We start from the raw sequence: 14203 nt of genomic DNA, 5'->3' as shown, positions 1-14203 counted from the left end.
CAAAAAGCTGCATTGGTTGCTTTGCAAGCCCCTCTACAACTTTGGGAAGACCTGCATTCCTGCCCCTCGGTGTGTGCCTTCACCAATCCCATACAAAGATCAGAAAGGAGCAGGTGACAATCAGGGAGGAAAAGGAGACGGGTAAGCTGAGGAACAGATGGGGCAAACACAGCATTCCAAGGTGTTGGAGTCATGGAGGACCACAAGGAATGAGTGCAAAGAGCAGGAAACAAACTGGCCTGGAGCTGCCCACGTGGGTGTGAAGGTGCTTGCCACGCAGCTGAGGACATTGCTAAATAAAAAACTGTTTCACAGAAATAAATCCTATTGCTGAGGCCTGTCATGAAATGTCCATCTCTTTTAAACTGAACAGGGAAAAAACCCACACGGAGAGTACATTTCCCTTCCTATAGTCCTAAGTGTGTTCAGTGTTCCTTCTCTGCAGCCTGATTATCATGAACAGAAAGTTGCTGTGATGATTCATGACAAAAGTGGCAGATTTTATTCATCAAATTCTTACAATCAAACATAAAAATCAATACCATTCCTCTGGGGGCACGATGGAGAGACAAACATAATGACTTTATCTATGCCTCATGTAAAATATTTGTAATTGAGCAAAAAGCCTGATCTCTAATGCTTAAAAATCTAAGGCTAGGGCAGCAAATGCGATTGGATTTCTTATAATCTAATCATTCTCATCCATATGTGGCCCCCAATCTGTTTAGGATTGTTAAAATTCCTGGATATTGTAGTGCCTTCCCCAGAGAACGCTGGGAAGAGCTCGGGACAGCCTGGACCAGATGGGATGCCAGCGACTCCAGCCAGCAAAGGCAGAAAAGAGGACAGTGGTTAACTCCTCCTCTGCCAGCCACCAGAGCGGAGGTCTGGACAGGGACAGGAATGCAGGCTGTATCTTAAAGCTCTCAGGAGCACCCTGGTGTAGCCCATGGGGATGAACAGAGCAAGGATCACTTCCTTCTGAAAGAATCTTCACTCCCGTAGGGGGAAACTGGGGTTGTTTGCAAACTCCCCTGGCTCTGCAATGGAAGGAGGGCTCCCAGCAGCCCAAGAGGAAAGTGGAATGCTGTAAATGAAACCAGCACCCAGGAGATGAAAGGCCTCTTGCTGAGACTGGAGGTGTTTTTAAAAGTCTTATGGAGCTGCACAGGATCAGAGAGCACTGAAAGATGCATGGAAGGCCCCTGCTTGTTTTCAGAGCAGCAGTCTGGCTGCTCAGCATTCCCTGCCCCTCTCCAACCTGACACAAAGGAGTGACCCAACACTTCAGAACCTCCACCACAGAAACACTCGGATGCTCCTTCTCCACCAGGCTGGATTAGCTCTGTTAATACACGTTTAATCCTTTGTCATATAAAACAAACAACACTGCAGCTAAAAACAAAATGCAGAATTACCCTCTTAGAACAGTGTACTGATTACAGACAGCACCCCTTCATTCTGCCTGTGACTTTCTTAACTGAGATAACCAGGAGTTTTCAGCTAAACTGGAAACATCACCTGACTTTTCCATACCTGCCCGAACTGTTAAGCTGCTTTGATGACTTCTAGGGAATTCTGTAGGTGTTTTCTAAGGAATTATTTAACAGGACTTTACCTAAAATCCTGGATGCCTAGGGGCTATGGTAAAAGGAAGCAAAAATGAAAGTAGCATCTCAGGACTTTCAATGTTATCCTCTTCAGTTCAGGGTGAAGCTGTCAGTATAATACTGACTCCTAGCTGAGTACTTGAAGATCTTTCTGTTGCACTGAATTTATACCTGTGGAAGAACAAATTCACCCTAAAATAAGGGATTTTCCCATAAAGCTGAATATACTGACCTCAACAGCAGTCTCTCACATCCTGCAAAATTAGCTTTGCACAGGAGATATCTCTTATATCATATCTATCGTTTCTTGACAGACTCCTCTGAGCAGTTACAGACATTCTTGAAAACACAGAATATGAGAACAGCGAGGAACAATCAGGTGTTCATAGCTTTTTTTTTTTTTTGCTGGTCACTGAAAGACCCTTCAAGACCCTGTTTAGTTTCAACAGCAACAAAAAAAGATCATTTTCAAGTGCCAGCATCTTATCCTGGAGGGAGACTGCTGAGGGAAAACTCAGGTAATGTCATTGGGTATCAATTATCACGGTACCATTCCCTGGAGAACTTTTCATCACAGACATGCCATAACAGGAGCTGCAGGTCCAAAGTGTAGCTCACTGGCTTTTTATCCTACAAACCCACCCCCTTAAACACCCTATTCCTATATTCCCACCTGGGTACAGGCTGCAGGAACAGTTCAACTTTGCTTTTGACTTAGAAGCAATTCCCTGTCTCTCCTGCTTATTAATGCCTCTGAATAGGAACAGACTTAGGGCTTTTCTCATTTGACAGTCCTTTGCATTGCCAGGATTGGACAAAGCCTGGAAGAACCAAAAGCAGCTGCCCCACTAAAATACCCTCAGTAGGTTTTAAGTGCCAGATTTTGCTTACGATTGAGTTTCACAGCTTCAAAGGAAAGTGTGACTCTTTCTGGAGCCCAGCTGTGTGTCTAGGATGATATTTTTTGAGCAATAATACTAACCAGAAGTACATTAACTCATCAAGGGCGTACTGGCTCCAGGAACTATCCAGCAATGATTTGGACAACCTTTCCACCTGGGAGGGGATTTTTACAGAAATTTGCATCCCCCTTTCCTTTGCCATGAGGGCAAGTCAGAGTCTTTTGCTAAGAGAAATGGATTACAGCTTGATGCTGTTGGGGTGCAGAATGCTTTTGGATGCTGTAATTCCCCCCTTTAGACATCCATAGCTACTTCTGCTCGGGGCTGTGAAGGTAGTTTATGCAGGAGGGTTAGTTCAAAAGGCATTTTGGAGGCAGACAGGTAGCTGGGAGCCAAAGACTAACAATTCTACCTCAGTTGTTGACAGAATACATGTGTAAAAGACAGAAGGGGAGAACACTGCTCATCTCATAACCGAGAGATTAGGTTTCTCGTTCCCCATGCATTTTTAATTTGCTTTCAGAGTTTCGTGGAACAGAACTCCCTAAGCTGGGCTGGGGGCACAGGGGAGCTGTCTGTGCTTGGGAATTGCCAGACCTGACAGGCAGGGGCTGATGCAGCTGGGTGATGGACGGGAAGACAGAGCAGCCCTGTTCCCACTCCCCCCTGTCCCACACTAGAGGGCTGGAGCTCTCCTTGCCCTTCCCACAGACACAGCTTCCTGATGGAGGTGACCAAAGAAGGGCTGCCAGGGCGGGGAAATCCTTCATCAGAAGTACCCATGGGCCATTTTTTGCACCTGCTTGCCGAGTACAAAGCAGCGTGATACAATCCTCAGAGCTGTGCCGTGTGGGGTGAGGCAGGGTGAGCCTCCAAGCATCCCTGTGCAAGGCAGGCCATGGAACAGCCACCGAATGCTGCAGGCAGGGCCTGCTGTGGGACAGGGCTGCAGGACACTCCCCTGGCTGCAGAACCCTTCACCTGAGGACAGGGCTTTGGACTGCAGCTCCAGGAAATGAACATCTGGAGCGTCTTTGAGTGCTTCAAGCTAAACCCCCGAGTCTGGCTTCTTGCTCCCATTTTGAAGCAGCCCCTTTGTTTTAGCATTACGGATCTTTAAGCAGAGCTGCTGCATAAGTGGGTATAAATCAGGCCTCTGGTGTCCAAAGTGCTCCATCTCTCACATTTATGGAAGGTGTGGATGGGCAGCAGGGTTGGAACAGAAGCAGGATCTCTGAGCAGCCTCTTGGAGTCACCGACTTGGCTCTGAGGAGAGCAGAGCCTGCTCAGTACAGACTTTTCCTACTGGAAAGGACATTGTACCAATTTTGGTGCCAAAACAAGGACTGATTTATCCCTGTTGTACCATCACCAAGTCAGTCAATCTATACAAGTCGTGAATTTTGCTCTTAACTTTCTCCACAGAGAATACTCTTTTCCCCTTTGATAGTGCTTTGGTGAACCTCTCTGAAAATTTACGAGCACGGATTCTGCTCCAGCGAAGCACGTGAGCAGACACACATGGAAAGTACATGAGAAATTGTCCAGAGAGGAACTGGATTATTTCCATACTGAAGCCATCACCAGCCTTTTCCACCTGACATCCTTGCTCACGTTTTATTCAGTGGGAGACAGGGTTTCCTTCGAGCGTTTGGCTTCCAGCTCTGAGATGATGGCCAAAGGAAAGAGTCCCATTCCCTGGAAGCTGAATTTTGCTGAAGGTAAAGGTTTGTATTCACGGCAGTGGGGAGGTTTGGAGAGGACAAGACAGAATCCATTACTTTTATAACATCCACTCCATCCAGATTTAGGCATTTTACCAGACATGAGGGACATCTGCTTCTGGGATTTGCCCAGAGATATCCCTACTTAGCACGAGTTGCTGCTCTACAGCTCTCCCTGCTGACTTCCACCCATGAGTCCCTCCAAATTCCCAGCAAAAACCAGACTGTAGTCCCTGCAGTTATATTGCTACCAACGTTTTTTCTGTGAAAATAAATGTCATGTCCTGTTTTCAGGGCACATTTTTGATGCACCTCCTCTAGCCTACATTCCCCTCTTCCAGGCCTGCTCTGGGACCTTACTGGATTTGGCACCAACACCTTTTTCTCCTGTTTCTCTTCCATTAAGGAAACAGTTCGGTTCTGGCTAGGTGCTTACATTTGCATTAGTTCCCAGATCTGTTACACAAACCTGACCTGGGCTGGATTGCACGCCAGAATGGTGGTTTGTCTGACAGACCCTGTTTGCCATTTACCCTACCTTTGCCACTTTCCCAGGATATATCCAGCACTGTCCCCTCATAGCTCCACAGGGCCAACACCCTGATCACACAGTGCCTTATCAAGGCTCCCACATGCTGTCCTTCTTTAAAAGCCCAGTTGCTCAGCAAAACCTTCCAGCAAGCAATTCATGAGTGCCTTAATTACTCCTGCAACCTCCTGCACTGTAATTATTTCTCTTACACTGGCTGAGGAGCAAATTTATATTTTCAGAAGGATATGCTGTGCAAAATCTGTTAAAACTTTTTTCTACTTCTCCTTTGTCCGCCCCTCTTCTTAGCAAACTTTTAGCCTTGGGAAGGCTTAAAAAAATCTGACTCTGAATGCAGGGAGACAATAATAAGGGGTTACTGCAAGTCACTCTTCAAACACTGGACGAGACTTTATTTCAAAACAGAGCCTCCCTCCGATATTCTGTCTTTGCCCCCTGTGAAGTGCCAGCCTGGAAGCTCCTGCAGCTCCCTGGGGCTTGCCTTTCTGAGCAGGCATCCCCACAGGGCCAGTCCCAGGGCATCTCTCCTGACATCCCAGGCCAAGGAGTACAAGGCAGCATGTGAATCCTGGCCGTGCACTGCTCTCACCCAGCAGGAGCGGCCTGAAAAGAACCACGGCTTTGCTACAACTGCTTTGTAGCCCCAACAAGCAAGTGCCTGCCTTGCTGTGAGCCATTTCACATGCACCCCTTTGCTGCCTCCTCCCTCAGCCACACTGCTTTCACATCAGGAATGCTCCCCCAGCCCAGACACTTCTGGAGTTTCTTTCTCACACAGCCTCTCTAAGCCAAGAAAGCTGCTCAGCTCTATTCAGTAGATTCCTGACAGCCTTCAAAGGATTTCTAACTCCAGTCTGCTTTAATAATGCACAGCATTCTCTCCCTCGCAGCCTTTGGGTCAGCACCTGTTGGGCCCATAAAGCGCCAGAGCAGAAGCTCGGCGCACCTGAGATCACCTGGCGCTCCTGCCGCGCTGAGATCACAGGCGCCGACACAGGAGGGATTTTGGAGGAGCACGGTGCACCCCTGGCCGGCTCGGGTGAAGGGCTGACAAGGGTTAACAGCGTGTGCTCCTCTCTCCGTCTCACCCCCTCCTGCTGAGCTGCGGCTCGGTGTCAGAGCCGCTCCCCGGGCCGGCAGCGCTGGGTCCGGCTGCGGGAGCGGCGCCGCGAGTGCTCCGGGAGCAGCAGCCGGGACCTGGGAGGCTGCGCAACCGGGCGGGCTTAAAACAACCTTTGAAAGCACCCCACTGAAGAAAATACCAAAACACTGTGGGGTTTGATTTTTTTTTTTTTTAAACTTCTCAATTTTAGTTGCTATGTCTGTTCAAGAGCCATATGGAAAAATCAGTTCTGTCCTGTTAAACTGGTTGCACAGTTTTGATTTCCATCTGCCTACGGAGATCTGAAAAGTCCGTGTTCTTTTATGCTTTTTTGGCAAAGAAAGCCAGCAGTCTGCGGATCGTCTAGCCAGGAACACACTAGGTAAGCACAGTATTTTTTGTGCGACGTATTTCCAACAGTCAGAATATATTGTTTGTGTAATTGAGTGAAAATAGCCTTTGGGATGATGCTCTCTTCGGGATAAGCTGATTATAGGTTTGTTGATTGCTTGGTTTGTTTGTTTTCCTGGACAAGAAAAGCTGAACTGCTGCGGTGTCAGCGTGGTTTGCAAGATCCTGTCATTTAAGCAGCAGAAAGACTTTTTTAAAATCCTCTCCAAAGCACAGAGCAACTCAGATTCCACTGTCAGAGGTAAAGCAAAATATTTGGGGTTCTTCTTAAAACTGTAAGCTATAATTAGACTACAGGAATGACCAAGTGGCAAAGTGACTCAGAGTCATAAGGAAAAGCTCTGTTACAAGAACATTAAAATGGAATTGATATGAAAACCTTAACTATTCTTTCAGCTTGTTCAGATGGTTGTTTAAGCCTGCATTCAAGCAGGTGCTAAAATAGCACAAGCAGGCAGAGAATAAACTAGCTTTATCTGGATGTTGAGAGGGACATTCAGGTGACTTGGTAAAGGTAATTTCCATAATCATCTCACTGACACTAGAGATGTACTTGACAATGGGAATCCAAGATTTTGTACATAAAAACCTACAGATGTATTCAATGCTATTTTAAATGCATGTTTGAAATGGATTTAAAAAGGAAGGGGTCCTTTTATAAAGTAACTTCAACTGCAATGGACAGCGGGTGTGCTGAACTAGAGATTTAACTGCCTAAGGTCTCCCACACTTCTACAGGCACTGTGAGGAAGGACCTGATCTCAGACATAAAAATTACAAAGAATTGAGCCTTTGTCTTGTATGTTTTCACCCATCACCAGCCAATAATCAGATTTAACCAGGATCTTTACTCCTTGCTGCTCGTAAGATGCAACACACTACTTTTCCCTCAAAAAAGGGATCTTGCACACAGAGCTCCCTCTGCTTTCCAAATCCCTGAGCTACAGCTGGCACCTGCATTAAAGGTCTGTGCCCTTTCCACTTTCATACTTTCTGAAACTGGATGTGGCAGACAAAGGAGTTGTAATTTATAATCAATAACTGCACAGTGTGCTGTCAAAACTTCCTGTCCTAACTGGAGTCTCCTCCTCCACACAGCTCTGGGCAATGCACACAGCAGTTTAAATAATGTCAGCATTTGCTGGTTTTGTACTTTTCTTTCATAGATTCCAAGCTGATAATAAGGCCTGTTGAAAAAAGGGACAACTGTTTTTTGGTTGGTTTTTTGTTTTTTTTTTTAAATCTCTTGCCAGAGAGAATACAATACAGCTGTTACAGTTCCAGTGAGCAGCAAATGCTGAGACAGGCTGGAAGTGATGCAGGTATGAGAATGATAAGAAATACAAAAAAATCTAAGGATAAGATTACTGCCCTACAGTGATAAAGCCTTCTTCCAAATGAGATACACAGAGCTTAAAATCTAAGTACCAGTTAAGGGATTCTTATCCAAGACTCTCCACTTTTGACCGAACAGCATCTTACACAGCTCTGGATAAGTTACAATCTTCCTCTTATCTACACATAACTTCAGTCCCAGTGGACAAAATAAAAATCCAATGACCTCTGTTAGAACAGCAGAAGCAGGGTTTGGGACATAGTGACTTCCTGTGAGTTTTAAAGGGACAGTTCTGTTACAAATAGCTCAGCCTTGAAATTTAGTAAGTGAACACCGCAAACTAGGAAAAAAAAAAAACACCTTTTAAACTTAGTTTTGTACTCATCCTGACAGCAGTAAAAAGGTGGTTTTTTTTAATGACTGATGTCACACTTAGGCTGCATTGGCTACTTATTTTTCTCTGATCAAAAACTTCACGTCAGTTTCTGCAATTAAATCTTTGCAGGCAGATCCTCTGAGGAATATTTCTGTGAACTTTGAACAATCCAGCAAAATGGAGACCTGCGCTATTCGAATGCGTGGCTTGCTGGGATTATAACAAATACCAGGAAAGGCAGAGGAAGAGAGGGTCACATTCCTTTCTCTCCTATGACAGCCATTTCTGCTCACTTCTGTCATCTCACTTTGCAGTGCTGAAGATGTCCTGGTTCTGGCTTTACCTTCCTCTCCAACTTCTCACAGCAACTTGTTTGTGCCATTCTATAAAAGCACCCACCACCAGCTCCCAAGAGAGCTTCAAAACCAACCTCTTCAATTTCTACCACTCCCTGATACTTGCAGATGGTAAGGAAACTACAATTCACCTGCTGAAGGACATACCCAAAAGGTAAGCGCAAACCAGCCACTCCTGTTCTCAGATACTTCCCCCTGTCACTGGTCATTGCACGTGCCAGGGTAAGCCAAGAATCCCTGTGTACCTCTGTCAGTGCACAATGCCAGACAAGTGTCCCACTCCTCAAGTGTCATTACACTGCCCAGAACCTGGAATGAACCTCTGAGAGGAAGTTTAGATCCCTGCACACGCTTCAGCAGCTTTCTGCTGCGTTTGTCAGAGCAGCAGCAGAGCTGACACACGATGGGTGGGCTCCAGCAGCAAGGAGCCCAGCTTCAGGTCTGCATTCACAGCAGCCAGCCTGCATCCCTGGTGAAATACAAACACTTCACCCAGCCAAATAACTACCCCAGAAGTCAATATAATATCTGCACAAGCATCTTCTCAGGAAAACTGCCACTATCCTGCTCACTAGAAGTGTTTTTGCTGAACAGTGATGCAACCTGCTAATATCAAAAGTGCCTTGCATGTGGAAATTCCACCTTCTTCACCTTCCCAAAATATCAGCAAAGTTTTCTGCCATACCTAGATATGTAGGTGATCTAGATGTTACGACTGGTACTGCGTCTGGGTAGCAAAGATCAATCTGCTTGTTTGGGAAGAGATGCACTTTGGACAGAGACCAGCAAATAGAGATTTTGACATATAGCCGGGTGGTCATGGAGCAGAGGGTGAGCCAGATTGCTCAGCCTTCATGTGCAGGGCACAGAAAAACTGGAACGTGGCACATGTTATATAACGTGACCATGCTCACATGAACAGAGCTAGGAGCTCTCCTAGTTAAAGGACAAGGGGGACAAACCTCAAAGAAAAGGGTATTTTTCTATGTTCTTACAGTATAGCATTATGACTGCAATGAGGAAGTAGTTTAGCATGATCAGGAAGGTTCTTCTGGACCCCAGTCATCCAAGCAGGAAGACAAGCAATGACAAGTTTTGGCTGAGAGTAAAAGATGCAAGAGTGTGGAACTGGCTCCAAGGAAGCTTCACTCTGGCCTGGTAGCCAAACCTCCAGGCTGACATGATCTATCCATAATGACCAGGCTTGTCTCACTGCTGCACAACAAAAAAAAAAAAACCCTTGGGTTGCCCCTTGCCTCCACTTAAGTCCAGAGTGAGGCACCCAAACACTATACAGTCTGTATAAAAACAACAGAAATAAACCAGAGCAAGACAGGAGGTTGGGCTTTTTCAAGGCAGGAATCAAAACCTGACCAAGGAGACTCGTGTCACTTAGTGGTGCTCATGCATAGCAGCCTCTGACACAAAGCCAATCAAGGTAGAAATGGAAACAGGAGGTTACGGAGAAGGCAGTCAGCTAAATCACAAAAATAACCAGCTAAGGATGAGATACAATGTTCACCTAAAGCATGGAAAAAAACTCAGAGGGAAAAACATTGCCTTAAATAAATAAACCTTTCAGCAAAAAACACATGTGGATTTAAAAAAAAAAAATCCCCCACAGCCTGTTTTCTTCAGACAGCTGATGACTGCAGACACTCATCTCCCCTTTGTGTGGCCGCACCTCAGGGAACAGTCATTTCTACCCAGAACAAAGGGACCCACAGCAGAACGGCCGATAACTGGGAGTATTGGACTCCCTGATACATTCCCTCTATTTCTATTCACGTTTCCAGGTACTACTTTGTTTTGGAAGAGGGCAGGGTCCTCGCCCCTTTCTCGATCACAGTGACGCCCTGTGATGTTCCCATTGAATGGAGCATACTCATGTACAAGCCTCCACCAGCAAAAGCAACACCAGGTAAGGCCTTCAGTCTGCCTAAGGAGAGGCAAAGAAAGCAAAAGTTACTCACAGATGCTGTGTTATAGGAGATTTCCCTCAAGCTTAAACATTTTGTGGCTCCCTCCTTTAGATTGCCATGGATTGATCGACCCGGTCTCCATGGGTGAAACATGGAAACCCATCAGAACTTGTTCTGAACAGAAATCAGTTAAGGATTAGATATGAAAATGCTTACACCTAAGGTTAATATTTGGGAACAGCTGCAGGTCTTCCAGGCTGCACAAACAGACCAACTTCCTAAGCTCTTGGTACTGGGCCGAACTTCCCTCTGCTGCCTCAGTTATTTTTCTGTGGCTCGGGTCACTTGAGACAACTATTTGCTCCCCACATGAAGCACAGAAGATTAAGCCATTTATTCTTGCCATGTCTGCCATGGCAGTGGGTCCTATACTGCCTTTACCCTCAAAGGCAGTCCCTTTCTCTTGCACAATTTTTTGAATTAATTTTTCAAGCTGAAGAACTAAAAGCTGCCATTAACAAGTTCTTACCTGTCAAGCAGGTACACCTGACTGAGTAGTTCAAATTATGCTCCTCTGAATTGATAAGTATTCCCTCTTCATGAGACAATGGCCTAAAACTAATCCCCGCCCCCACAAAAAAAAAAAAACTATCATAGAAATGAGTCTCCTTAAAGCACCCTAAGAGACAGCAAATAAAAGAGGAAAATTGTAGGGGCATCAGGCATGATACAAGCCAAGATTTTGCAAGTTGTGGTTTCATAATTATAGTATTTTCGAAAACATAATTCTACAGCTGCACTGCTAAAATAAAAGCCTCTCAAATTTTATTTTAATAAATTGCCAGTAGCAACTTATTTTTACTGAAACATATTTTTAGTTAGAATTGCTGCTTTCAAGAAGAAAATATAATGTTCCCTAACAGTAAAACTTGCATGTGCTTTATTTCACATCTTTTAAAACACAAGTTACAAGTCTGCTTTTCTTGCCTGCAGGTGACCGAGACACACAAGAGGTCTCCAAACCTCAGAAGGCTTCAAGCATGGCGTCCACCATCTTCAGCTACAAGGGAAATTCTGTAGAGACTTACATGGGAATGTCTTCCCATTCTGCCCTTTACCTGCTGGAGTTCTTATCCACGGAGCGAGACACGCACATTACCGTGTACTTAACAACCGACACGACGTCGGGGCACCTCTACCCAGAGCTTCCGATGGATCCGCGCATAGATGTCATCGGCATCGGCCACACCACGGTGACTCTGACCTGGAAACACAGCCCCTCTGCCTTGCAGCACAGGGACAGCATCCAGTACTGCCTCCTAGTTAACGAGAAGCACAACTATAAGAGCTTGTGTGCCGCTGAGAGCGCCATCAGGTCCTCCGGAATGAAGCTGCCCCCCGCGTTAGCTCTGTCCCTCTCTCCGTACCTCCTGGAGCCGCAGCAAGTGATGATACTGTCCAACAGCGAGCTGAGCATCATCAACAAAGCGAGCAGTGGGGAAGTGAGGCAGGTGTGCGTGGGCACCAAGAACACTTACACGGTGCCCAATCTCAGCCCCAGCACTCAGTATTACTTTGATGTCTTTATCGTCAACCTCCTCACAAACGCCAGCGCCGCCTACACCGGGACATTCGCCAGGACCCTGGAAGAGCCCGAACCCAAGGTGACAGAGCTGAAAGATGGCAGAGTGGTTCACGTGCTGCTGGATGGGAAAAAGCAGAAATTCTACAGTCTGCAGTACCAGGCGAGGCACAAGAAAATCCACTTCACCTTTCAGCTGTGTCGGGGCCAAATACAGGTTCACATAACAAGAAATGGCAAAACAGCGGCATCGGAAAATCTCTCTGGGCTGAGGTATTTCTCCCTGAAGGGGAAGCCGCTGGACACCTATTTGGTGCAGCTGAGGTCCACGGAGGGATCAAACTCTTCTGTGAAGGTACAGGCGTCCCCCCATTTCCACAAGCCCTCATTTCCACTTCTTCCAGAGAGCTTAAAAATCAAATCCTTCAGTAAACTGAGAACATGCAGGTCCGTGACCATTGCCTGGCTGGGAACACAAGAGGAGAGCAAGTACTGCGTGTACAGAAAAAAAATTGAAGAGGATCAGATCTGGAGGGAGCTGCAGAGTGCAGACCGGTGCTCTGGGCCTGAATCTCGGCATAAATCAGAGAAAGTGCTGTGCAAGTACTTCCATGATCTAAACCTCCAGCGAGCCGTCACCACAGAGACCATCAAAGGGCTGGAGGCAGGAACACTCTACCTGTTTGATGTTTATCTCTTTGGGCCATCTGGCATCCCTGTCAGATATCACAGCAAAGTCGTGAAGACCAGGAAAAAATGCTGAAGGTTTTAAAGGAAAGTTTTGAAGTGAGTGAATGAAGGTTATTATCAAAATCCACACCAACCCAAGTCAAAGCCCCTGCAGTTTGAACAAAAAAATTTAAAGCCATAAGACCCTACAGCAAAACACATCTCAGATTATTAAACATCTTCTCTCCTATGTAAGGTGGGGTGCTTATTTTCTTTCCCTGTCTCATTCAGACATTAAAAATGGAGTTGTGAAACAAACTCATACTCATGGAAATAAAATAGCCCAAGAGTACCCATGATAAATAGATTGGTTAACTAAAATGCTTCTGAAATCTAGCACAGAAGTGACAGGAAAATGCCTCGCAAGAAGCACAAGTCATTTTTCACATCCCAGAGAGTTTTCCACTTTCCGTACCTCATGCAGCTAAACAAGGAACTGAGAGACCCCACAAATCAGACTGCTCTTGAGAAACAGATTTCTCTCTGCTTGAACAGGAAAGGAGACAAAAAGATTGAAAAAGCAGTGGAACTGATGTATAGCTCCACATATTGAGTAAAGCAGTCTGAACTACATCTTCCCCTATTACCTGCATGCTTGCTTGGTTTCATTCCTACAGAGAAACTGTGCTTGGCTGGAAACAGACAAAAATCAGGCCAGGAACTGGCTCTGGATCCAGCTTTTCTGGGGAGTGTACAAATACACTGCTGTGCTGCTGCCCACAGAGGAAAACAGCAACTGAGGAATCTTGCCATGGAAAGATTCATCATCTGTAGCCTCTGATATCCAGCCCATGTCTATGACTCTGTGACTCCTGACTGTAATATATTCATTCTTTGCATCCTTAAGCTAGCCTGTATCAATGAATGCATTGCTTTGAGAAAAATTAAATGTGGTTTTCCTACTAAATATCACAGAGGGAAAATATTTGTAGTAAAAATTCTGGCAAATGTTTTGGTTGTGTTGTTTCCTTGATTACTTTCCATACATGACATGAGACAGTGTAAAAAAAAACAACAAAATTAAGTCTTCATAAACTTCCTTTGGTTCATCTTCAATTATCAGTAGTACTTTGCATGTAGGCTCCCAGCAGGCCTGGAATTTGCAGATAAAAGTATACAATAGCTTCACTAACCCAGAGGCTGCCAGAAAAACCTTGCCTGTGCTAATTCTTTTTCCTCCACAACTAACACAAAACACACACATAAATGATTAAATCCATTACTGTGCATTTGAGTCATCCTCTTGCAATTCAGGGTCATCAAAGTCCCAGTTTCCTCGGAGCCATTATTACACCCCAGCGTGTTTGGAGGCCCTTGGTGAGGATGGAATCGGTCCCGTGTGCAGGCTGAGGGTGGTGCTCCCTGCTCCAAGGGCTCCCAGCCCTGTGCAGCCTGTCCAGGGCACGCTGGGACTGCTGAGCCCCAGATGAAGGGTCAGCCCCCCCAGGGATCAGCTGCAGTATCTGGGCTTGGCTGGGCTCTGCATCCCTGCAGGCACTGTTCTGCACTGGGCAGTGCCCCACGTGCCCTGCAGCCTCCTGCCCACACTCCACAGGCTTTTTGGCTAATTACAGTGGCTGGCAGCTGCTCTGCCTTCATTCCA

At 45.9% G+C, this 14203-nt stretch overlaps 1 protein-coding gene across 1 annotated transcript; it reads left to right on the top strand.

Moving 5' to 3' along the window:
* The first annotated feature begins 5924 nt into the window (after positions 1-5924).
* On the top strand, positions 5925-13552 carry LOC120756154 (protein NDNF-like). Its single transcript, XM_040072000.1, has 4 exons — positions 5925-6270; positions 8326-8521; positions 10164-10288; positions 11283-13552. The coding sequence occupies exons 2-4, from the start codon at positions 8334-8336 to the stop codon at positions 12632-12634; spliced, it is 1665 nt and encodes a 554-aa protein (XP_039927934.1). The 5' UTR covers positions 5925-6270; positions 8326-8333; the 3' UTR covers positions 12635-13552.
* The last annotated feature ends 651 nt before the right edge of the window (positions 13553-14203 follow it).

This window comes from Hirundo rustica, chromosome 8, assembly GCF_015227805.2.
Source record: "Hirundo rustica isolate bHirRus1 chromosome 8, bHirRus1.pri.v3, whole genome shotgun sequence".
Classification (NCBI taxonomy): Eukaryota; Metazoa; Chordata; class Aves; order Passeriformes; family Hirundinidae; genus Hirundo; species Hirundo rustica.
The sequence above is the reverse complement of the archived record's forward strand: the minus strand, read 5'-3'. Positions and strand labels throughout refer to the sequence as shown.